Source organism: Rhamphochromis sp. 'chilingali' (genome assembly GCF_963969265.1).
Source record: "Rhamphochromis sp. 'chilingali' genome assembly, chromosome: 12".
Lineage (NCBI taxonomy): Eukaryota > Metazoa > Chordata > Actinopteri > Cichliformes > Cichlidae > Rhamphochromis > Rhamphochromis sp. 'chilingali'.
The window spans coordinates 10,545,505-10,571,627 of NC_137939.1; the positions used below are offsets into that span (position 1 = coordinate 10,545,505).

Genomic DNA, 26,123 nt, shown 5'->3' on the forward strand with positions numbered 1-26,123 from the left:
GGATTTCCATCTCATGTCATAGAAATGTATCATAAAGCCATCTGTTTTTGGCAGCTGTGCAGAGTCACACATGTTCATCCCCCTGTGATTGATGGTATTCTTATGTCTACATGCCAGAAATCCAGGAAATAGAAACTTGAGTTCCACCCAAAATGGGTTGGTAGTGCAGTGGTCATTTTTATCTTATAGAGATTAAGCTGGATAGAAAATTTGTCTGTAAGATGTTTGTTCACACTACCAGAGCCTTCACTTCTCCAGATTGGTCACAGTGTAATGCTCATGCAGAACATAAATTCCATAAAGTGTTGGTTTTTTGATTGCATTGATTAGTATACTTTGAGTAACAGAAGCAAGGAAATGGTGCATTGTGCCATTGACAGTATTGGTGGGGGAGGGTTTCTTAAAATAATTGATATCTAAAATTGGCTTTAGTGGACTTGGTACATATTATAATTCTAAAGCATACATAGAGAAATATCTTGTTTGTGGGGATATCAGTCTGTGTACGTCCAGTAGGGCTGCCACAAACGATTATTTTGATAGTCGACTAGTCACCGATTATTTATGCGATTAGTCGACTAATCAGATCATCATCCACTGGACGTAAAACTACAGCTTATTGCACCAGCAGCATCTGCTCTTATATAACTATCATTAGCTTACAGCTTTAAGCTTTTAAGGTGCTAACTAAAAATAAAGACAAGATGATAGTTTATTCAATTTTAATGAAATTTGCAGATTGTTTCGGTGAAGTTTAATAAACTCCTTGCTATCTAAAATATAACAGGACAACGGAGTATATTCTCCAGCATCTCACACTTCTGATAATCAGCTGTCTGCTTGACGTTTATTCAGCTGTGTAAAAACTATAACTTTAATCTCAGACAAACCGATTTACTCAGGAACAAATAAAATACTAAAAAAAAAAAAAAAAGCCAAACAACAACATTTTTAATTTATCTAAGTGACTCATATATATATTTAACCTGAGTAGCGAAAGACGGCGGTGGGTTTGAAAACAATTTGCCGGGAGTCCGGTGTTCTCACCGCGCTAGTGACCTAGCCCCCGGCTAGCTATCGAGCTAGTGGGTAACAGACGTCTCCGAAAACGTCGGCGCGCTTTTGAAAATATGTGGTGTCCTGATAAACTGAGCCGATATTTGAGGTTTACACAGCTACATTCTCGGCTGAAAATATGTTAAACGTTTATTTTGTGACCCAGAAAGAATAATAAGAGTAATATTAAAACTAACTAGCTGCCGCCATTGTTGGAAACTGAGCTGGGCCGCGCTATGAATTCTGGGACACAGCTGCTTCTTCTTCTTCGGGGTTTAACGGCAGCTGGCATCCTTGTACATGCAGTGCTGCCATCTTCTGTTTCAGTCCGTTATTACACTCTTAAATCCTGCTACTTATTCCTGCGTCTTTTGGGATCTTACAGCGTCGACTATTAAATTAATCGTCGACGATTTTGATAGTCGACGTAATCGTGACTAGTCGACAAATCGTGGCAGCCCTAACGTCCAGTATGAGTGTTTCAGAGGCGAAAAAGTATGGATAATAGTGAATAGTTGAATTTGTGGTACATTTCCAAAACTGTTGGGGTAACTGAAGTCTGTGTACTGTACTTCTTTTCTTTTCAATAAATCTTACAGTTGATTTTTGCACCTCCACTTGCTCACTTAATCAGAACTGTGCCATCTTATGCATACTCATTTGTAGCCTCAGGACTTTACTCTACATTCATTGGAGCAAAATGGGTTATGAGGCCCAAGGCTATTCATATTTAGTTCAGCCATTCTTGAGACTCAGAAAGATTTGCAACCCACCTTCTCAAACAGTGATTTAAGTACTAATCCCCATCTTGTCAACCTTTCCCCGTCATCTAATTTATATCATTAGTGGCACAGTATAAAGTGAAAGTGCAGAAATATCCACAGTTAATCTTTCATGTTAATTTTAGTTGCGTAAACATAAAAAGTGGTTATGCTCCCCCTTCTTTTTTCTAGTACCAAGTCCTGTGTTGGTCGTGGGTTTCACTATAACTGCTTAAGCATTTTATTCACTTGACTTTATTTTGGGGTTTTCTCCTCTTTCCCCTAGTGACTCTGCTGATGTTTCAGCGGTTTATGTTTGTATTCAACTTCAAACATGCTACATGACCTTCTGACTTATTTTCTAGTATGTTCAAAAAATGGTAATGGCAAAGAAAACATTAACAACTTAAAAACTAAGGCACTTAAGGTGCTTAACAGTTTGTGTTAACCAAGGAGTGTCCCTTTACTGTTACAAAACAGTGGGCTATATTGGTAAAAGTAAAATGAATGGTCATAAAAATGCAAAAATCTCACTTTAGTTTTTCCCAAGTCAAATTATCAAATGTGATGTCAGTACAGTTATATACATTTTATTAAATCCTTGAAAGTTGAATGTGGCATATAAATTACAACAGTGCAGTAATAACAGAAATGGTCTTAAAAATAATAATATGGTATTGAAACTCTGGTATTTCGTGTCACCGGTGTGAAAACCATTTCATAGTGCATTCATTCATACTGATGCTAGCTAGTCAGGGAAGGGGAAGGAATCACTTCCTGCTCCACAGTGCTGTAGCTGCCTTGTAAACAAGCCGCTCAGAGCTGAATGGTGTGTTGGAAAATGACAAAGTGGATGAGATTGGTGGAGCTTTTAAAAAATGTCCAGGAGCGATTCCCTTATGTCTTGTGTTACTGCATCATCACCCCCTTTGTCCTTTCTTCCTTTGTGACCTGGTTGTGTTTCAGTTACATTTACAATGGATCACTACCTCACAGCACTTAGACCCTCGCCCACCAGTAAGACTTAGAAATCATGCACTTACTGTATCTTTTGCCTGTTTTTATACTCGAACAAATTGAACTATAACATATTTAAATATAGAAAGTTTTACAGTTATATACGTATTTGAATTGGTATTCATAAAGTTTTGTTTTTTGGTTATCCAAATGAAACAAATGTTCTAGAAATAATCAAGATGTACTGTGATGGTAGTCAGTTGCGACAATCCTCAAATATTTTTCAGTAGACATACCAGTCACACAAATGTTTGACTGTTGTGGAACGTTAAAATTCTCAGTTTTGCTTTTACTTTCATTCTGATATGGCCCAAAGCCTTTAACATTAGTCTTGAAGCATGTCTCAATTATTATGCTCATCTCCTACAGTGTAACCAGTTGTCATGGCTTAACTTGATGTCAAACAGCAAAGGTTTAGGATGTTTTAAATGCTGTAAAGTTTAAAGAATAGACAGGAAGAAATAAGGTAGCTCCTCTCCACATAGTTTTCTAAAAGCCGTTGCTGTTCCTAGAAGTGCATTCCCCAGGTTTTAGGGAAACCATCTGCCATTTTCGTTTTCTGACTTGAACCCAGATAAAATACCACATAACCTTTTTTTTCTTTCTTCCAGATATAAATGTCGAAATCAGAGAGGGATCTAATCACATTTTCGGGGGGAGTAGGTTTGGTATGATATGCATATTTAGTGTGTATTTTCAGGGGGAAAAATATTCCTTTTTTTTTTTTTTAACTTTCAGATTTTTAGTTTCACACACTTGTGCAGAAGCAACGGTGACATTCTTTTACACAGCCTGCGTTTTTAAACCAGGTGTGATTTTTAGCAATGTAAAACTATCCGCAAACACAATGATGCAAAGCACATAACTGGAAATGGGTTGTTGGCGTAATGTTGCATGTGTTTTCATGCAAACACTTCAGTCTGTTTGACTGTAGTGTAACATTGTCACCCAGTAAGAATAAAACTGCAGCAAAGAAATGTCTTAATGCTCTCAGCTACACATTCTACTGTGAACACAAATGTTGTAAAATTACAACGTTCATTAGTATTTGTCAAATACCACTTACATATATTGAGTATCGGACTAATTAATCTTTCTGTCCAGTTCACACTAAACATGTTGGATATTGTGCTGAGGACCTGGCGTTGGATTTGGGGCGTTGGATTTGAGGATTTGGGCGTTGTTACTGTGAATTGAAGTTCACTCGGCTTAAATTCTTTGAACAGGTTTGGGAGCCAGTCTTTTAAATGCTTGCTAAAAATATTTCCTTTCCTCATCTGAAGTACTGGATAATATCGTTTGTATATTGCCTTTTTGAATCGGTTGTCATACTTTCATCACCCCACCACCCCCCTCCAAAGCAAAGTCCCTCCATAGACTCTGACTTATCAATGAGTAGAGCTATCTTGGCAGCTGCATTCTTCCATGTATAGTTTTTGCCTGTGTGGTTTCTCCTCCAACAGCTAAGGACAGACTTAGAACACTTGTAGCCAAATGTCTTCAGTTCTGGTAGACTTGTTGCCTATATGCTGCCTACAGTACCAAAGGAAATGAGTACAACACGTTTAGAGAATTTTTGTATTGAATGGTGACCTCCTTATTCACAACTACCATACCTGCATGGGAAGTGTTTGCAAAATGTGTGAATTATAGCTGCAGCATGCACCACCATTACTAAATTCTCTTTTTGTAGGAAACGTACTAAAATTCAGACATAATTATTTAAAAAGGGAAAAATAAATGGACCACACACAATTCAGTCCTTGGTTGGCACATTTCCTTTGCGATTTTAAGCATTAGACTCAGCGGATGCTAAAATAATCTAGCCCAATCTTAGGTCTTTTCTTTCTTTTTTAGAAGTCTTTATAACACATATTAATTTGTATCTGTTTGTTTAGTCCTGCATGTGGGATGTTTAATGGCCATTTGTAAATTATAGTTACAAAAAATATCCAGGTTACACTATTCTAAACTAGTAGGTCTTATAGTGCCAGTTAACATAACATTAAATGTAATGGCTGTTACAATAATAACTCTGTGACATCACATGGAAGGGTCCATGGGCTGCCAAGCTAAGAGTAAATACAGAAACTGACATGATGGTTACAAGTGACCTGTCCCACTGCATCCTCGGTCTTGATTATTTGTTTACGAGCATGGGCCAGGTCTAATCTAAGTCAGACTGACCTAATTCTGTGTGAAGTGCTAGCCTATCCTCTGGTGTTGTAACTCTCAACACACTGCCTCCTGCTGGATCTCCACCCTCCCCTCGGTCTCTTTGATCTGCTTCTTTTTCTTCTTCGATTTTATATTCACCTTTAGCATAATGCTGCCAGTTATTATTTCCAGAGTAACCTGTTTCCATAGCCTGGTTCAAAAACATAAATGGACAATGGCAAACACGATTGTAATAGAAGAAACCACCGAGCAAGTGTATTTGTAAGTGTGTGTGTGTGCTGTCGCCACATCCGCTAAATGTTTTGACAAAGGGAAGAGAGAGACGAGCACAGCTAGGGAAACACCCTTAAAAAGGAAACGCCTGCTTAGAGAATCTATGCATTTGTATCAAGGTGGAGGCTGCATGCTGACACAGATGATCAGTAGCTAAGGCACTGCAACAGCTAGACAGCTACCAACTGGCTTGCGAGCAAGAGCAGCCCCCATCCATACCGTGCTGCAGCTCATACGGTTTGTTTCTACTAGCAGCAAATCTGCCTCAACCTAAGAGGCACATTAAAGGTCAAGAATTTAAAAACAAAAAACCTTGAGACAAGTTGGCAGGAACAATCAGACAAGTGAGATGGGAGCAGCCCCGAAGGAATAAAAGGGTGGGTCAGCTGGTATCGAGGCAGGAGGGTGTAAATTATTTAGCCCACCACCCTGCCTTTGTGCCTAATACATGGCTTTTTGTCTTGGTCTCCGAGCTGGGCAAGAGTTAGAAATGTAAAAAATAAATATATATATATTTTTTTTAATATTTGGAATACCTGTTTATTCATTTTTAAGAAATTAGAAGAGGTATTTTGTTGTTGCACCAGTGTACAGGCTTTCCACTAGGGCTGCTCGATTATGGCAAAAATGATAATCACGATTATTTTCACTGAAATTGAGATCACGATTATTTGACGATATTTATTTAACCCTTTAAGACCTACTATAGAACCAAGTCCACCAGAGCTTATATTATTTTTTTACATGCTGTAGTGCCATTTGTGGGAGCATTTCAAGTTGCTATACATCAATACAACTGTTATAGCCCATATTTTAATAATATGTATGCATTAAGTGCATAGTAATTACATAAATTGCAAAAAAGTGCAATAAACTACAAAAAAAATTGAAAATCGCTTTTGTTTTGTTTACATATATTTCTACTTGGAGAAATTTAAGAGGTTTATCCCTCAAAACTTTAAATACAATAAAGTTGCAAAAAATAGTTTCCCACCACAGGAAATTTATTTTGAGTGTCTTCATAGTTTTATTTTGGAGATACAGCAATTTTTATATACTGCAGGAAAAACAAAAAACAATCCTATGATGCAAATTTGCAAAGAAAACAGCATGTGCATCATTTCACTGTGGGAAGTGTTACGAACAGCTGATAGGAACGGCAAAGCGTGTTTCTGGAATATTATGTTTTTGTTCCTGCAAGCGCTTTTTATGCAATTTTTGCAAAGCTATATGTGGAACGAAACCGTGACCGAGGACAAGCTGATGGCATAAGATGTAAGTACAACTCCTCCGGTTTCATATGCAAAACAAATTATTGCGCTAGCTTACGTGGTTCAGGTTCTACAGGGATTTAAAAATAGTTACGCAAAACGGAGCGTGCTGCTCTGACCGGCTTTAAAGGGTTAACAATGACTTTAAAAAATAATATAAAATAGTGTGCAACACCACTGAAGTTTTTTTTTTTTTTTTTTAAACTCTCTTTTCAACCAACGGCAGTCACTCTCCTCTCCAAATAACTTCTGCTTAGCTTTCCGAGCTTCCCTCGGGTCCTCTTAATCAGCGGTCTCCAACCTTTTTTGCGCCACGGACCGGTTTATGCCCGACAATATTTTCACGGACCGGCCTTTAAGGTGTCGCGGATAAATGAGGGAGGGGCTAATAATCGGCTCAGTCATTTTTAATGATCGTTGAAAGCCCAGATCGTAATCGTGATTAAAATTCGATTAATTGAGCAGCCCTACTTTCCACATTGTTTCTATTTATTTGTTTATATGTGCATTAGTCTTTATTTATAAGATTCACTTGTCTTTTTTGGCATTTTATTTGTGAATGAAAATATGAGGTCTATAGGAATATATCTGGCTTTTGGAAAGATAAAAAAAACAACAACCCAGTGCTGGATAGGGCTGCACGATTTTGCATAAAATGAGAATCACGATTTTTTGGCTTAGAATTGAGATCACGATTCTCTCACGATTTTCTTTTCCAGTATAAATATTTATTGCACTTATTAACTGCACATCAACTTCGTAACAGTTGAGACTGAACATAAAAACAATAAATAAACATAAAAACAACAAATGTCTCACGTTTTGTTGTTGCCGCAAAATGTTGTACTGCTTGAAATTCCGTCTCCACCGTTGCTCGACACTGCGTGCATAGAACAGGTAGTGCAACAATAGAAAAATAGTTGCGGGATGGCACTGTGTAGCGTTTGTCTAGGGTGTTGATCATTTTCCTAAATCCCTCGTTTTGCACAGTGTTGATGGGAGCCATAATCTTTGGTCAGGTGATAAGTGATAGCCTCCGTAATTTCTTTGAGTTCGACGGGTATAGGGAAGCGGTGTATAAGGTTCCCGTTATTGATGTTTGGGTGGTTGACCGGAACGGATTTTCTCCTGTCACTTTCTCGTCATCCCTGACGTGCTCTCCGTTGTTTTTTCCCTGCTAATTTTAGCATCACACGGCACAGCTTCTGTATCACGTGGTATAAGGCTCCGCCCTTGTCATTTGTTGAGCAGGAAGAGTGAGCGCTTGTTTTCATGCAGAGTACGTCCCGGATCAAAATGCGGTACAGTCGTCGTTTTGTTTTTTGTTTTTTTTTGTTGTTGTTGTTGTGTTTTTGTTTTTTTGTTTTTGTTTTTTTAAAATCGTTGTCATTTGGAAATGAGATCGCACATAAGTATGAATCGAGATCGCGATTTTCTAACGATTAATCGTGCAGCCCTAGTGCTGGATAGGTATAATCTTTCTTTGTTAGTCCTGGATGCCATGAAGCATATTGGGCCTTGCTCCCCTTTACCAAGCGGTTAATTAGCAGCTACCCTCCCAATTGTCCTCTGCTTGTTCACTCTCATTAGTTTAATCTGGCTCTGTCCTCCTCTTTGCCTCTCTTGTCTATATCCCCTTGTGCACGAGGACACTGTCATCACACGGAGTTATCTTGTCTACCCCAAAATCTGCTGCCTCACCTCACACTAGACCATTTTGTGCATGTCCCTTCACCTGTGATGCCTTACTTTTTTTTGTTATGTCTTAATTAAGATATACACTTGATAATTTATCAGATGTTTTGATTAGTTTTCTCTGTATTTAGTGTTAAGTGTCATTGGCATAAATTATACTAGCAACTTTTTTTTTATTTTTTTTCCTTAGTATTGCCATAGTCACTTCCAAAAAAATCACAAAGGGAAAAATGTTCAAGAGTAAAAAGATGATGGCCTTTTTAATGAGGTAACTCTTGTATTTAAAATTTAACTCGGACTCAAAATTTGAGCAAACTCAAATTTGCTCTCTGAAATCCACAAATTCGTTCCTTCGCAAGAAATATTTTTGAAATGTTTTGAGATATAGGCTTACCAACTAAAAAAGGGGGGGGGGGGGGGGGAATCGGATATTATACTGTTTAATGAAACGCCAGCAGAGATGACATCTGATAAAGACCTATAAATGTGTATGCTGTGAAAATGGATGCTGTATTTGTGATCATTGTGTATGGGAAGAAGAAATACCAATGAAGTCTCTGTGTATGGAGTCAAATTACACTTCCTCTCTCCTTGTCAATGTGTTGTGCTCGAGATGTCGGAGCTGATAGGAGTGGCTGGAAAATGTGAAGTCTGCTTCTCTCCTCCTCTTTCTACTCCTCCTCCCCCACCACCTCTCTAAAAATAGCTGGCAGAAAGAGAAGGCAGTGAAGTCGAGGCTCTATCTGTTGGGCTGCCAGTGGTTTCAACACTCCCACCACCAGCAAAAGGGAAAAGAGTCCTCTGAATCACACCTTTTTTATGCTAATTCTAATCTCAACTAGTGCTTGATATTACGTTTTTGCCAATAGACTTCTATAAATTTCTACCATTTGAATAAATTTAGCATTTCAGAGGCTGTTATTTTGGAGCTCAGACACCAAAATTTTAATTCATTCATGCACAAAATTTTCAAGGATCAAACCGTGAAATGTTCATGACACGCTACATTGATCCCCTGACCTCTGGCAACTCCACGTGTTTCACTTGCTAAAGACAGAAAGCCCCTAAAAACAAAGAAAGAAATGACAATAGCTGTAGGCCTCACATGAGAGCAACATCAGGACTAAACTCGAGCTTTTGCACATTTGAATGGTTCTAGCATATTTGTACAGCTCTATATTTTACACATACAGGCATATTATTTATGTAATATGTTATCTGTAGTCTAAAACGGTATACTGTGTAGATTACATGGATGTATTTAAATCTGAACCTGTAGGTTCCTTTTTTAGATTGCAGAAATTTAATATCACTGTAATGATTATGAAAAAAGGCTAATATGTTTACATCGTCTGTGTTCCCATCTAAAAATGTGCAGGAACAAAGTTAAGTTAATTCAGAAACTGCTTAAAAATATGTGTTAAAGATTGACAAAGAGCTCCAGAGTTCCCCCCCGGATTGTCCTCTGTCTTACACTCATTTAAAATCTGGACAATTATTGTAGCTAGAATAGATGTTGTGAATGATTTGGAAGCAAGAAGGCTCGTGTGAACAGCCAACAATGTTTCACACAGCAGACTCACCCCAAAAGTTCCTAGGCCATGGGAAAGCAGTGGAGCTAGTATGTTTTTTGGGGTTTTTTTTGGTTTTTTTTGTTTGTTTTTCTTTGGGGGGGGGGGCAGGATCTGTGGCTCATTGTATTGATTTACAACAATGGTGTTTGACTGTTGTAAAGGAACAAAGGAAGAACACTTTTGTACGCACACAAAAAAAAAAAATAGAACATTAAGGGTCAGAAAAGGACGATCCAACAGCAGTGATTGAATCTAAAAACCTTTCTTTTAAACTCAGTGCCCACCATGTTTTACTGCAATAGCTGTTAAAGGGAATTGGATCTTTCATGAGGTTTTATAGAAATGACTAAAATGAGAATAAGTAAATGGAGGGAATTTTTTTTTTTTTTTTTTAAATAATTCATAGGCTTTATAGGAAGGTTAATCGCAGCTGGACTGATTTTTCTTCAGCTGTGTTGCCAGTTGTGCATCCACTAACCATAACCTAGACTTTATCAACCAGTGGGATGCATCCTTTGTCTCCCTCACGCTTTTCAAATGCTTGTCTTACAGTTTAGTTATGCTCAGGTTGCAAAATCTGAACTTGCAATATCTTTGCAAAAAGTCCACTGGTAGTTTTAGTTTCTTTACCTGTGATTACTTAAAGAGTTAGTGCAGAGAAGACAAGAATTAGCCTGTGATATTACCATGAGACCTTTTTATCAAGATTAGGGGGCTAAGAGGACTTGCTTAGATGCAGACCCATTTACAGCACTAGCCAATCAGGTGACAGGTAGCTACTAAGATGTCAGGCGCCTGAAGGGTAAAGTGTTCATTCAGGTCTCGACACTCTTTAGGACAAAGGACCGAAACCCAGATAAACAGGAAGGTAAGATGTGTTTGCAGTGCAGATGGTAGTGTTCGTTAGCTTGTTTGACACACCAGGGAGTAATGATGCTTACGTTGTTGTCTTTAAATATTTAATTTTTATAAAATCTTGAGTTTGTATTTTTGAAGTGAAGATAGGAGAAACCCTAATGAAGACAATCACTTCATATTGAAATATAACACATTTCAATGAAATGGGGTCTTTTTTTTGTTTGTTTTCCTCCCCACTAAGCAGGTGAATTGGTCTGCTGATTTGTGTTGGCACCTAAATTTTTATTGGTGCTGAAAGTAGCAATGATTGTATCACTTCAGTTAATCTTCTGTCAGTGTAGAATTTCTGAGCTAGGGTTCATTGTTGTTATAGTATTTTTCTTTGAAGTCGAATTTGTCATCTTTCTGTGGATAGTGAAAGTGTCTGTGTTAACCAGAGGATTGGGGTCAGCAAGATAGCCACTGCTTTTAGGATCATCAGCAGGTTTTGTCTTAACCGGATTTGGCTGAGGAGCTGAATCAACTGTGTCCCAGGATTACAGGGATGACATTGGAGGAGAGTTTAGAGTCCCGAGGCCAGAACGTTGACAGCTTTGTCAGTCCCAGCCCATCATCTCAGCACCTTGGGGTTTCAGTAGTGCAGTGAAACTGCTGCTTTCTTGGTCTGTCTTGTTCCTTTCTTGATATCTGGACTCTTGATCCTTGCTCCGTTTTGTCAGTCAGTAGGGGGTATGTGTTTGGCCTGCATGGCCTAGTGTTTTTTTTTTTTTTGTTTTGTTTGTTTTAATGTATTTTTGCCTTGATTCTGAAGAAATGGTTATCAGCTGCTCATTGTGGCCAGATGTTTGCCCAAGGGTTTGCTGTCGTTTGGGAGGGGAGAGAGAACAAATTCAGCATCATCCTCAAAATTGTTATCTTAAGCCTAAAGTAGCTGCCTAGTGCTTGTTGCTAGGTAACAGTTTCAAGCTGGCGAGGACAAGTCTTGAGCTGTCTAGAAAGCGATTCCCTGAGACTTTGTCTGGGCCTCACAGATTGGATTTAAAAGATACTGTGTGATCCCCGGCTTTTCTGTAACTAACAAAATGATAACATGTCCATAAATACATTAGAGAAGACAAAACGTAATTCCATTTTGGCCAGAATCACATGTAAATTTTGTGTACTAGCCAAAGTAATTTGTCAGCACCATATGTTTAATTCACATGTACTGTATTACAACTGACTGCGTTAATACGGTTTTTTTTGTTTTTGTTTTTGTTTTTTTTAAAAGCAGCATGCGAAATGTATGTTGAGCATCTCGTTGCTTGTCTCCTTCAGATCAGCAAGAGTCTAGGCGGCGGAGCGAAGCGCACCATTAGCTGAGGAAAATGAGTGAACTGGATCAGTTACGCCAGGAGGCTGAGCAGCTCAAGAACCAGATCAGAGTAAGTCCTTCAGTCCCCGAAGTAACCTGCATTTGTTTTCTTTAAGTAGATTTATAAATCCAAATAACATTTGTCAGTGACCTCCAGGTTTTACACTAGTAGTGATAATAGGGGTTATGTACTTCTTGGTTTGTCCTATTAAAGTGCTTCAATACATTTTTACAGGCTTTATCACCTGTAGCAGTACTGTAATGCATATTGTCACATGATCAAAATCAATGTACCGTAAGCACCACTAACACTAGCAAACAAAAATAGCTGTGGGATGACAGTATTTCTGCATTGAGCCTCTACTACATTTTACATGACTGCTGTGGGCAAGAAGTTAAAGCTGCCTGCCAACGCTTGCTCAGGTTCCTCAGTAGCATCATTGCAGTGGGATGCCACTGAGCAGGAATCCAACTTGATTTACATTAATCTCACTTGTATTGCACCATAGTTTCTTATTATTTACTATTATTAAATGGATGTCGTCATTCCAGTGCATTTAAGATGTCAGACATTTATAGTGTAGTTAATTTTTTTTACAGAATGCTTTAAAAGTAAGGAACCCCCAAACATGAAAGCATGCCATTTGCACATAAAATATGACATTCTAATTTTACTGGCTGCTTTTTTCAGGATGCCAGGAAAGCGTGTGCAGATGCTACCCTGTCTCAGGTAAGCGCTATAGTTGTTATGATGTTGACTTGACATAATTTATTATTTTGAAACTTAAATGAAGACAATCGGCTTGATGTTTGGTTGGAAGGTTTTAATACTTTGACTAATACATGATGGTCTCAAGGTGACTTTCTCTCTCATCTTGATCCTTTTTTAGATCACAGCTAACATTGACCCTGTTGGCCGAATTCAGATGCGCACTAGACGGACACTGAGGGGGCATCTGGCTAAAATCTATGCCATGCACTGGGGCTCTGACTCGAGGTAATCTCATTCAACTCCATTCTGTCCATTAACTAAATATTTTATCCCATCAGCCCCAACCCCCACTGCCTAAATGCAGGAAATGGATATAAAAGCTTGCTTGGCTGTCTTTGTGCTGCTTACTTCCTCCTGAGGGTCCTCTTCAAACCGTGGCATTCCACAGTAACTCACCCCACTCTGAATCCCAAAGCAAGTCTTTTGCAGTCTGTTATATTACCATGTACTCACGGTTGTAAAATTTTAACAGTGGTGTACTGTACTGGTGCACATGCACAATATTAACACACTCATTACCATGAATGGTTATTTCAGGTGCATCACTGTATCTTGGAGTGCTTCTACTGTGCTGTGCCTGTGTTTGTGTGCACTGGGGGTGTGGTATGTGGGTAGGGAAAATACTCAAAATGGAGTCAGTCTTTGTTAAAAACAAGTGTTGAGCCTCATAGCCATGGCAGATGAAGCAATAGTCCTCACTTCAGAAAGTGTATTCCCCAGAGCTGTACACACCTCTCACCTCAGCAATCAACAAGTTAATCACTGTGGCGCTGCCGTGCGTCAGTCCACAGGGAGACCACTGCAAAGTGCTCATTCATCTCATCACCCTGCTGGTCGTCGTATAAGTAAGAAAAAAAAATCTAACACAGTGTTTTCACTGTAAGAGCTTACTATTTGTTGAATCTCAATGTTTTATCCTCAAGAGGTGTTTGTGGGATTTTACCCAATCAAAAAGATGTTTTGAGCTGCAGTCTAGGCTAGAGTTGGTTCTTCACGTGCCAGACTAGGGTGAATTTTCTACACTTTGAGAAAGAAAGCCTTCCCTTACTTTCATTTACCAGCCAATAATGTGTAATTTTTCAGCATGCAGTCCTCAGTATATTATGAATCTGTTATAAAACACCAACAGTCTGTAAGACAAAGTTTAATATAAGGAATATGATGCTAAATCCCAGAAATAGCATGAATATTTTTTTTCAAAAGCCTAAATGCATCTCAAAAATGTAAGTGTTTTTTTTCTTCAAAATATTAAGGCATTAGACGTTCTTAGAATAACACCTCAGTTATTAATTTAGAGCTAATTCATCCCCGTATATTTTCTTTCTTTTTGTCAGTGCATGTGAGAACACAAAGCACTGGTTTCATGTTGAAAATAAAGTAATTTGTTAAACAACTTTAAAGTAGAAGTTTGTACTGACTTCAACAAAGCAATTTGCGTTTTTTTTTTTATGAAATATCCTGAGTACTCAAATGTGACTAACTCGTCCCACAAGACGATCCTCAAACACATTACCTAAACACATGTTGGATCATTTTGTTGTTTTATGTAAAACATCTGTATTACCCATCTATATTAGGCTCTTTCTTATTGCTGCTCATTGCATTTTCAGACCTCCTATTGTATCATATCAGACAACCACAAAAGTGTATCTTATGAGAATGAGGTGTGGGTACATGACTGGGAAGCCATGAAAACGAAGTTGTTCATAAAGAGTACTAAAAAATTGCCAAACACGTGCACTTTGCTGCATGCGCTTGTCTGCCAGTTGACATGTACTCTGACCCGAAGAACTACGAGTTTCACAATTGGTAACTTTTAAATAGTTTCAGTGTTTTCTTTAAAAACCACGTTTTTGCCTTTGAAAATATTGGTGGCTTCTTCTCAACCCTCAGAACTCTGAGCTCCTTTCAAGTTAGGGCAAAGTCTTGTGTTGCAGTCTGCTAACACACTCAGTGTCACAGCCTGATCTGAAGCTAACATTTTTTTCCCAGATCAAATGTGGTCATTTTTAAGACCAAGAAGCTGGTAATTATTTTTTTCCTAGACTAGAATTCCCAGCACAAACCTTTCGGTCCCCGACTTATTATCTGCTGGTGTGCGTATGTGAGCATATTCCTGCCAGCACAGTAGTTAAGATTTCCATATTCCCAGCAGTCATTGGTGTGTTCACTCTTTTTCCTGGTCCTGTGTGCATTGGGACCATCACTGTGGTTACTCCTGTTGGGTTCACCCAGATAGCAGAGCAGTCACAGAGGTACTGAGGAGCTTTCTCTTGAAAGCAAAAACTGGAATATATCTCAGTGGGGTTTTTGTTTGTTTTAAAGATGCTCTTCTAAACATACTTGAAAGTATTGGTGTAATTCAGCTGCTAGATCAGTCCAGTTGGGATTAGCACCATCCATTCTGCATGTAAAATTATGTAAATGTATTTAAGACGGGTATCACAAGCTTTTTCATTTGTTTGGTTGCTTATGGATCTATTTTTATCTGTCTAGAAAATGTCTATTCACTTGCTCAACAGTGCAACACTTAGCTTCCATGATGGTTCTTGAACAAGCCCCCCCGAATCTCACCACCCACATAATTTACACAGTAAATTGAATCATGTGACCTGCATTGGTTCCTATCTTTTGTCCTGTTTGCTCACAGGAAAGTGACAGCACTGGCAACACTACTAAACATGGTTAAGTGATATCTTTCCTATTGTGTTGGCTCTGAAATGATGGCTCATTGTTACCCCTAATTCCTAAAGCGCAACAAAAATATGGATGCAATAAATTGGAAACGCCTTCAAAAAGTAAATCTAAACTGTCTAAATACCATCTGAAATGTTCCGTTCTATCACTTCAAACCCCTTAAAATAGAATAAAAATGTTCAAGTAAGACAAGCCACATCCTCGCGTACTGTGTGTTAAGCAGTGTTTTTGTATTGTGAAGGTCACGGATAAACATTTTCTGGGTAAAACTGTACTATATATACACATATGCATCACACTCTGCTAGTTCAAATTGATGACAGTCTTTCCCTTTATTAATCTCTTCTTTCTTTTCACCAGGCTTTTGGTCAGTGCTTCCCAGGATGGCAAACTCATTATTTGGGACAGCTACACCACAAACAAGGTAACTGAAACAATTTAAATGGTCAGTAATTTGGGGTGCTTTTTTAAGTTCCTGGTGTTTAACCAGTGAAATGTACAAAGAAAGACACACATCCTCTCTTACGTTGGTATGGGAGGTTTTTTTTTTCCTTGTGGTTTGATCAGTGAGCAATACATTCTAATAATATTTTAAAACTGATAACACCAAAACACTGTGAAATGATGACATGATGTCATAAAATGTCACGTAGTTGGTTAGCTTGTTCAAAAACCAGAAAGCTAAAACAAAACTTCTGTTGACCCAGAGCTAACCATCCTTTAATCTTGAGCTGTAAACACAGACGGGCAGAAGATTTTAGATGTCACCAGGACATATAAAACCCAGAAAAACACAATAAAGTGGGGCCAGGAGATCTGATGAGGTCGGGGTAGTCTAAACATAAGATGTGTACAGTCATCCTTCACCAAATTTCCAAATGAACTGTTGTCTTTTCCCTTTCATCCAAGATCAAGTCAGAATAGAAATAATGATAACTCCCAGACTTCCATTTGCAAAAGGTTAAGTTCATTGTAATACAATTCACAAGTGTTTTGTGTCAAGTAAGGCTATTTATAGTGAATACTGTGCCCTTGAAATGTTAAGTTAATACTGCAGACAGACTTTGTCACATGCCTGCCCCTTCTCCCTCTCTTCCATCTGTCACTGCATACTATCTAATATTAAATCTTGCTCCTCTCCTTCAGGTCCATGCCATCCCGTTGCGCTCCTCCTGGGTGATGACGTGCGCCTATGCCCCTTCTGGGAACTATGTTGCCTGTGGTGGCCTGGACAACATCTGCTCAATCTACAACCTGAAGACCCGTGAAGGAAATGTGCGCGTAAGCCGCGAGCTGGCCGGACACACAGGTAGGCAGGATGCTTCCATTAGCTTGTACCCATTTACCCGTCAGTCCCAGGATGTTGGGAAAAGTCTCCCGTTCAGAGACACAAATCCCTCAAGGGTTATGTCAGAAAGGGCATCTGGCGTAAAAATCTGACAAGTGAAACATGTGGCCGTACCTGCTGCAGCAACCCCTTGTGAAAGAGTGCAGCCCAAAGTAGCTTTGATTTGTCAGCGTTCTGCAATCTCTGACAAGGGCAGTATAGGTCATGGCAGGACTCAAGTCACTTGATTTTTAAGACTGCATTCCTCATTTAGGTTTCAATTTGGCCCTCCGTTTGAGTAGATGGAAGTTCATATTTCTCACTTTTTTTTTCTTTTTTTTTTTCTTTTTTTTTACTTTTTGTTGCTTGGGCTTAAATATGGTTGTGAGACTGGTAGTTTCATCTTGTGAGTCTGATTCTGTCGGTGTGTGGTCATGGTAACATGCTTTTGAATATTTGGCAAGTCTTTTGTCAAAGCAAGACTTTGCAGCCATATAGGATGTAGCCATACAAGTGTGTGTATGTATGCATATATTTATACATACATACAAGTCCTTCTATAAACAACCAGTCGGTTATAAGCCATTATGTTGCTACGGTAGCCCTTATATAATTGTGGAAGCCCAGTTATTTTTTTCAGATCCAAAAGATACTAGTCATATTGTGCATCTGTCTTCATTGTGTCATATACCAGCTCAAGCTAATGAAAGTGTTGAGCTCTTGGGCGCGGAGCATTCATCTGATCAGTGTCACATGATGCAGGAAGTGTGTCAGCATTTTAGTTCCAGTTCCTTCGCTATTGGGAGGGGTTTATAAACTCTGCCAACTAGTAAAGGAAGAATTATGGAAGCAAGTCATGAACCAGGAGATGCCCTACAGCTTTTTCTTTTCTTTTTTTATCTGGTTGTGAATTAGTCAATTCATCTCCCCCACATCCAGCTCACATAACATTCTCTGAGGGTGGGATGATGATTTGGGATGAGATTTTTTTCTCTGTGCATAGTATAAGGGGAGGAAACTTGTCTTATAGCTCTGCAAAATAATATATCATATTATAGTTTTTGATTCAGTTTCTTTCACTCCTCTCAGGTTACCTGTCTTGCTGTCGCTTCCTGGATGACAACCAGATTGTCACCAGCTCTGGAGACACCACCTGGTGAGTTGGGATATTGCACCCACTGCAATCAGTTCAATCAAGTACACTTTTTTTTTCTTTTTTCTTTTAAACAGTTGGGTCAGAATTTCAACCTGTCAAGAGCTTCAATATTTTACTGGTTTCAGGGCCATCACATTGGCCTGTAAGTTCTTTAGGTTGTCTACAATATTTATGGAAATACAAGTGTTCCTAATTTCATACACTCGTGTAGTGCTTTCTGCTAGAGAGCTACTGTTTAAATACAAGGTGGCTAATTAATACATCTTTCTGGGCTAGATTCTGCTCATAGGTCAACAGTCACTCTGCAGAGTAAATGACAGTAAATCATCTTTGCGTTTTCTTGCAGTGCTCTGTGGGACATTGAGACTGGCCAGCAGACAACTACTTTTGCTGGTCACACCGGCGATGTCATGAGTCTCTCGCTGGCGCCCGACACCAGGCTGTTTGTGTCTGGAGCCTGTGATGCCTCGGCCAAGCTCTGGGATATCAGAGAAGGAATGTGCCGACAGACCTTCACTGGCCACGAGTCGGACATCAATGCCATCTGCGTAAGGATACAAACAGAAACCTTATATACTAGTCATGTCAGGGTGTCAAGTCTTAAAGCCACTCAGCAGATTACAGTCAGATCTGTCAGCAAGTCTGGGGTTCTTGAGCAAGTCGATTAAAATGACTGGATGACTTGGCTCTGTTTGTGTTGACCTTTTTGCTACGTTTAACTTTAAAGCTCTTTCTAAAAAGGCTGAGACAGAGCAATTTGAAAAAACAATTAACGCTAACTGTTGAGACTTTGTTTTAAATGAACGATCTTGATTTCATAGTACATAGTAGTACTGCAAGTAGTATTCAGTATGCTTTGCTCTAAAAGTGATGACTAGACGGACTAAAAACAGATTTGGTATGTGATATCTGCCCTTAAGTGTAAATAATTAGCTTCACTCTGAAAAATCGCACAAAAGTAAGAATACTTTAGATTCCCCTGCCCTTTGTTACAGTTCTTCCCTAATGGCAACGCATTTGCCACGGGCTCAGATGATGCTACCTGCCGGCTGTTTGACCTGCGTGCTGACCAGGAGCTGATGGTTTACTCACATGATAATATCATCTGCGGCATCACCTCTGTCGCATTCTCTAAGAGTGGCCGCCTACTGCTGGCTGGCTATGACGATTTCAACTGCAACGTCTGGGACACTTTGAAGGCCGACCGTGCAGGTAGGCACCATACGGAGCAAAAGACTGGAGCTGTGTGAATGTGATTATACTTCACTATAATTTGAAATATTCACATTATGAAGCCTTTAAGGAAAAAACAAAACCTAAAATTATTATTGCTGATGATTTGATTCACTGCTGATGCAGAGTTGCCAATATGCCATGAAGTCAATATTTCCACATGTGCTGCATTAGAGTGGCAGCACTTAAAAGGGTAAGGTCAGGACTCCTCATTCACAATATGGAGGTACCTGTTGTGGCATTGCTTCAGTTTCAGAAATATTTGCAATTAAAATTTTCTGATGTCGAGCATTATTCTATGAAAGTAGCCGGCATGCTAACAGCACTTTTGCAACTTTGCTGGTGTGGCCAGTACCTGCACAAACTTGTCAGTTGGTCTTTTACAGTTAGTTCTTGTTGAAGAGTCAGTAATCACCATTGTATTGACATATTCACCGTGTGTAGCAATAAAGTGATTTAAATAGTTTTAAGTTGTTATTATCACTAGATCAGGCTGTGTGGCAAACAGAAGATTTGTCTTGGCGTCATAAATTTTTGTAGTTTGTTGAAGTTACTGCAACTGTTAGTGAAAACACTGATAGGAGTATGTTTGTTCTTTTGTTGTGTTGCATTAAAAGTAGCATTTGTCTTACAGCTTATACAGCTGCATCTATTCTGAGGGTTTTAGTTCTGTCAACATGGCGGTGAAGCGTTCACTGTGTGGTAGTTGTCAGGGAATGATGGAAGCTACCAAATAACCTTATAGCCTGCAGACACTGTTGAGGAGCTGCTATAAAGGGAGACACTATCATAAGGCCGTTCTGGGGAAACTAGGAAGAGAGTGTATTAAAATGCCTATTAGAAATGACTTTGACTATTAAACCTAACACTATTGGTGCAAACCAGCATAAATGCACTACTCCTGCGCAATGCTTTACTTGTGAAGGTAGATGCTAATCTGGTCTAATTGCACTTGCACATTGTCCCTGTGAAACCTGACGAGTTTAAGCAGAGTGGGAATAAATATTTTGTAGCCAAATGTGCAACGTGTAACATGTTTGTTATTAGTGTATCATATGTCTGTATCGATGTGTATCTGCAGTCTTGGTTAAGCATGTTTGGCTTTATGTGAATACTTTGTGGAGTAATATTTCCCCATTAAAGATCTGAAGCCAAACTGTAGCCCAAGGCCAATAGTAAGCAGCTGAGAGAGGAGAATCATCCCCTGTTCGAGTAGTGAAGAGCCCCCATGGAGGCATGAATACTTGATCTATTGACTGCATACTTGATCTATTGACTGCATAGTGGGATCTATTGAGTGAGCCAACATCTTAGCAGACAATTTTTCTTTTTTTAAATATATCGATCCACTGGTGTATGGAGTATTGATTATCAGTATATTGGGTCAGCATCAGCCTTTACTAACTGGTTTATAGCCTACTCTGCACTTTATGGTTTAAAACAAGTTTCATCTTGCCCTCTTTCACCTTTTCATCATGTAATCAGTTTCCAAACCTGCATCTTTATTCTCGAGTCTATGTTAGCCTGCAGTACCCGTCAGACAGAGCAGGTTTGGTGCCTTGTCTCATCCTCTGCTGTCTTGGCAGGTGTCCTGGCCGGTCATGATAACCGGGTGAGCTGCTTGGGTGTGACTGACGATGGCATGGCAGTGGCAACAGGGTCCTGGGACAGCTTCCTCAAGATCTGGAACTAGAGTCTGAAGGTAGGTGTTAGCACCAGCGCCTCAGAGTTCATCTTTACTGCCATCTGGGGGTTTAGATTGAAACTGCAGGCACCGGCTTAAATGATTTTAGTTTTGTGCACAGTCAGTAACTTTGCAGAATAATAACGATAAAATGTTTGTTTTTTCCAGATGGCATCCGGACTCCAAAGTTGAGTGGAAGACCATTCCAACATCACGATGTTCAATTTTATTGCATATCCAATCTTTTCGAAAACACACCATGATACTGACTCCAAACACCCCCTCCAAAAAACTATCAAGGGCAAAAATTCTCTCTCTCTCTCTCTCTGTCTCCTTCTCATTTAAAAGAGCACAATTGTCTGTCACTCATTAAGCTACAAAAAAAGAAAGGAAAAAAAAAAAAAGCTTGGGGAATTTAGTGCTTTCAGAGTGGAACTGAGGGGAAAATTGTGCATTCCTCCTACGACCATGGTCTGGTATTGTTATAACTGAAAATACAAAAACCCTACCACCGCTGCCACCACCACCATCACCAAGCGAAATGTGTCCTGCGTCCTCATTATGCACAGGTCTGAGTGAAGGTTATTACATGGCAGTGATCTAACTTTTGATAGCTTTTTGACCATGTTTATTTTTGTTTCTTTGTTTTGTTTTTCTGTTTAGTTGAAGAGGTAGATCAGTGAACTGTCAGTTAATGTTTAAAATGAGGATCAAAGCTTTTATTTCCTAGTCTTTACACATTTTTAGAGAATGTTTTTAAGTTGGGAAAAATAAAAGAATCTCCAGATCGCGTCATTTTAAATCCAGCTTTATCCCACCGGAGAACAAAGCGAGAGAATTCAGCTTCAACAGGGAGTCCTCAAAGCCACTTCTGGCCCTTCTGTATATTTAGCCCCGTAATACTTTTACTGTCTTTTGTTTGGGTTTTTTTTTTTTTGTTTGTTTGTTTGTTTGTCCCACACCACACCCCAGTGTAGTCCACAAATCTGTTTGCACAAAAATTAAACTTTGCATATATACTGTCTAAAGGAAAAAAAGTTAAATAACCAAGCACATGCTGTTTATGATGACGAATGCTCGTTTTTAAAACGGAAAACAACAACAACAACAAAAAAAGAAACCCAAACATTTTAACCATTCTTACACCTTTTTGTCTGGCAACAATGTAGAATAAAGATTAACCCATCAGATCATAATCCACCCTGCCCCTCGTTTTGTTTTGGTTTGTTTTCTGTTCATGCCCTCCCCTCCTTATCCTTTGTTTTTCCCCTGGTTTCTGTTGCCCGTGGTTGGGACCGGTGATGTGATTTGGTCAGGTAGAGAGTACCTCCACTTTAGCCCGGTTGCAATCCGGACGTTTTCTCTTTTAACAGAGGTGCCCATTCCGTGCTTGGAAATGCAGTTACTACTCTGTGAATGACATGTTGTATAAATCAATGTTTGAAAATAATGATATTGAAACTTTTTAAGTTAAAAACGAAAAAAAAATTTTTTTTGGTTGTCTGCCATGGGTGGGTTATCTCTTAGAATCGCATGCTGTAGAATTGCTTAAAAGGTGCATATGAAATTAAGTCCTTTTGATGTTTTTCTTTGAGAAAATAACCTGTTGAATATATCAATACGATGGTATTTATATTTTTCTTTTTCCTTTTTTCCTTTTTTTTTTTTTCCTCTTTGTTTTTGGCTACTCCGTGCATACACGATTCAACTAAAATGTCAAAGCTATGCACTCGAGAAGCAAACCCTGCGACATTAACGGTTACTTGGTCCATACTTGGGAGGGATTCCACAAAAATTAAAGTAATGTAAGTGTTTAAATTGTACACACATGCATACGTACATTCATTCACGTAAACATACACAATCTCCAATGGAACAAAATAAAATTTTCATTCCTTCTGTAGCAAACGAAATTCCATTTACAAAGGAAAACATTTTATAACAGGTTTTTTCTGTCCTTTAATAAAAAAAAAAACGGGAAAAAAAAATCTTGCAGCATCTGAATGGCAGAAGTTTCTGTTGTTCCCTTCTTGTAAACAAACGCTCTTTCTTTAGCAGTAGTGACATTTTTTCCATTCTGTTTTTTTCTCTGCGACATTCTGTACAAAAAAAATGTGCTGTAATTGTGCGTTAGGCCTGGAGTTGGCAAAAAATAAAACAAAATAAAAAAAATATTACAAATTAATTAAATTCCCTTTCCTTTTTCTCTCTTTCTCTATCAAATAACTGTAGAGCTCTGCACCCCCACTGTTCCCTTTTCACCTTTTGTATTTAATTTTAAAGTCAGTCAGTGTACAACCGAAAGCTGGATGCAAGATAGAAACTATATTAAAATGTACTGTTATTTAAGATGTAATAAAAAGCAGTTTGAGATGACCTACTGTGTTGAGTGTGATTCACTTAGAGCATTTCCCACTGAAGCTAGAATGTTGCAGACTGTTTGGTTTCCTTGTAATTATGTTCAAGTCAATAAACAATTTCTTATCCACTGTTGAATCAGCCTGCCTCTTCTGTACAGTCATTAACGCACTCACTTAACTCTTTTTGTTCATCAGCACTTACAATGAGTGTAAAGGCACCTTCTTGTAGTGCCACTCTGAGTGTGAAGACTAAAAATGAAATTGCAGACTGACTTCCCAGCTTGAGTAACAGCAGCATACGTGTCCACGCTTGCTGAAAACATCAGCGTAATTATACACGCCGATCTTAACTGGCGTGCCTTGCTAAAGAGCATTTCCCTCAGTGTTAGCAGTTTGCATATTGCTTACTCGGTATATTCTCACACTTGCTGATCCCTGCTTCACCGATGGATGATCAGAGTCCTTTCTAATGATGTACATGCTTTGGTAATAATCCTTGATGTTTACTGCCCTCTACTGGGCAGACATCTGAAATACAAATACAGATTATTTTGTGTGGATGTGGCAGAGAATGCATGACCATGAGCAAGTAGCTTTCCTTCTAGATGGTCAGCACATCTGTAACAACTCCAAAGAAATTACCAAGTCTGGTCTTTCTGATGACATGTAGAACTTGATAAACAAGTGGCAAAAATAAAGATAAAAAAACCACTACATCAAAATGTACTGATTCAGCCTCTTGGGTAAAATCACTTTTTTTTAAGAGCTTTGTTTTTTCAAATTCGCTGTATTTCCTGTTACTAGAGTCATGGGAGGAGGGGGGGATCTAAAATTGGAAGTAGTGGCTCAGGGTGGGGGAAAAAAATCACACCCCACAATAATTTCTGTTGTAATCTCCAGCATTTTCTTTGTGTACAGGCTGTGATCAGCTGAAGTGTGTTGCTGCTGAGGTTTACTGCTCTTTGTGGATTTACACAGCTGAATTAAAGCAAATGTTTCACAAGCTGTCTTGGCTGATTTCCATGGTATACTGTTTATACTGTCTTTTTACTACACAGCACACAGTTGGTATAAAGATTCAGTAAATGAATCGAAGCTTAATCGCTTACATCTAAATTCATCTCTGCTACACTTGATGTACCCTTGATGTAATCTCTGACCATGAACACTACAGTCACTGTGGTGTTAAGTCCAAAGCAGTGCTTTACTTTAAATTCACCACAGTACAGCGAGCCAACCTCTTTATATGCACTAAGCTGCTCAGTCTTCGAATAACACACAGTAGGCTATACACCATAACTTACCATCATATACGGACCCAATATGTGATTAAAATGATGATCTTTAAATCTGGTGTCACTGAGCAGTTCTTACCTTTAAATCTAACGTTTCTTCTGCCTCCCATCCTGTCTTTCTTATCTTTCTCCATCTCTGAGGTTTCTTTGCTTCTTTCTTTTCGCTCCCTGGGAAATGCAGCAGCTGAACCTTTAGCTGGCAACACACCGTGAGTCAAACTGCATACAAACGGCTTGTGTGTGTGCTGATATCTGTCCAGCTGTTAGAAATGTTGCATTTGAAATGACCTGCTGCAGCATGTGTCTCTGTAGTGCGAACTAGATCCTGAAGTACAACACAGGCTCCACTTTAGCCACTGGTAAGTATAGTGCTGTGAATGATGCATAAATAATATGTTGTTGTTTTTTGTATTTTATCTCTGCATATGTGATAAGCTCCGGTGATGGCTACACCAACAGCATTGTCTTTTCTGTGTTATTGTTCCCTCCATTTAGGCTCAATGATGTTTGATGGAAATAAAAACTTCCCTCAAACATGTTAAACCTAAGTAACATAAAGTTAGGTAAAGTAATGTGAATTCTAGTATTTGTACTCCGTTATTTCCCACCTCTGTAAAGTTGTACTGATTGACTGAAGCACACTGAAGTGTGTAACAATTGCCACAGTATTCTTTATTTTTTGTTTTTGTGCAAAAGTCTTGAGCCACACCTCATTTCTTCATATTTTTCTAAGAAAATGGGAAATGGGTGCAGCGATTTTTGAAACATGTTTCAAACATACACGGAAATAAGGCAAAACCGGAGTTTGTACAATTCTAATGAGCTTGAAAGTCAATATTATACGTTTTTGTAATTTCTTTAAGTAATCTTCAGGAATAGGCTGAATTCTATGGGATTCTTGACGCACATTCAAAGCTTTGGTTTGGATGTTGGCTGGCTTTTGTTCTGTTCTGTATCAAGTCTTTTCTCCCAGTTTCACTTCCTTAATAATGGATTCTTAACAGCCACCCTTCCACCGAGACCATTTCTCCTTTGCCAGATTGGATTTTTCTATTTGTTAAAGACACAACTTTTAGACACTGTTCATTTGCTGAAGGATTATCATTTCTCTCCCACTTGTCCACTTTCCTATGTTCTTTTAAAGACACCATGCACACCATGCTGCATGTTAACTTTTCATATAATAGCTAATTGAGAATCACCTGGTACATCCCTCAAGTAAGGTAGCTTTTTTTATTGCTGAATGACTATATGAATGTTAAATGGCTAAAAAACAAAACAAAAAATCAGCATCTGTCAAAATGGTGAGGTACTCGGACTGGAAAATGAGTAAAAAAGCAATGCCCAAAGAAAAACCATGAAAGACCAGAACCATTGCTAAAGACCATTTTCAAAAATGACAAGGAGAGTCTAGTCCCTTGTAAGGAAAATATAAAAGAAATGAGGGATGTTTTTTTCCCGCACAGTACTGTTTAATGGAAAGAAACAGAATAAAGCGGAATAAAGGTTATTTTGCGGTTTAATCATTAAGAGGGGTGATAGAAATTTAAACCTGGAGGCTA

General features: G+C 38.8%; 1 protein-coding gene across 1 annotated transcript in view; it reads left to right on the plus strand.

The window, feature by feature from the left end:
• Positions 1-23,282, plus strand: part of gnb1a (guanine nucleotide binding protein (G protein), beta polypeptide 1a) — a 32,791-nt gene extending 9,509 nt beyond the window's left edge. Inside the window, exons 2-11 of the mRNA XM_080897917.1 lie at positions 12,001-12,107; positions 12,729-12,767; positions 12,928-13,034; positions 15,867-15,930; positions 16,653-16,815; positions 17,923-17,989; positions 18,336-18,537; positions 18,985-19,201; positions 20,809-20,924; positions 21,075-23,282. Coding sequence (XP_080754043.1) covers positions 12,051-12,107; positions 12,729-12,767; positions 12,928-13,034; positions 15,867-15,930; positions 16,653-16,815; positions 17,923-17,989; positions 18,336-18,537; positions 18,985-19,201; positions 20,809-20,915 — 1,023 coding nt within the window. The 5' untranslated portion in view covers positions 12,001-12,050 and the 3' untranslated portion in view covers positions 20,916-20,924; positions 21,075-23,282. The remainder of the gene's footprint in view (positions 1-12,000; positions 12,108-12,728; positions 12,768-12,927; positions 13,035-15,866; positions 15,931-16,652; positions 16,816-17,922; positions 17,990-18,335; positions 18,538-18,984; positions 19,202-20,808; positions 20,925-21,074) is intronic.
• Positions 23,283-26,123: the final 2,841 nt, after the last annotated feature.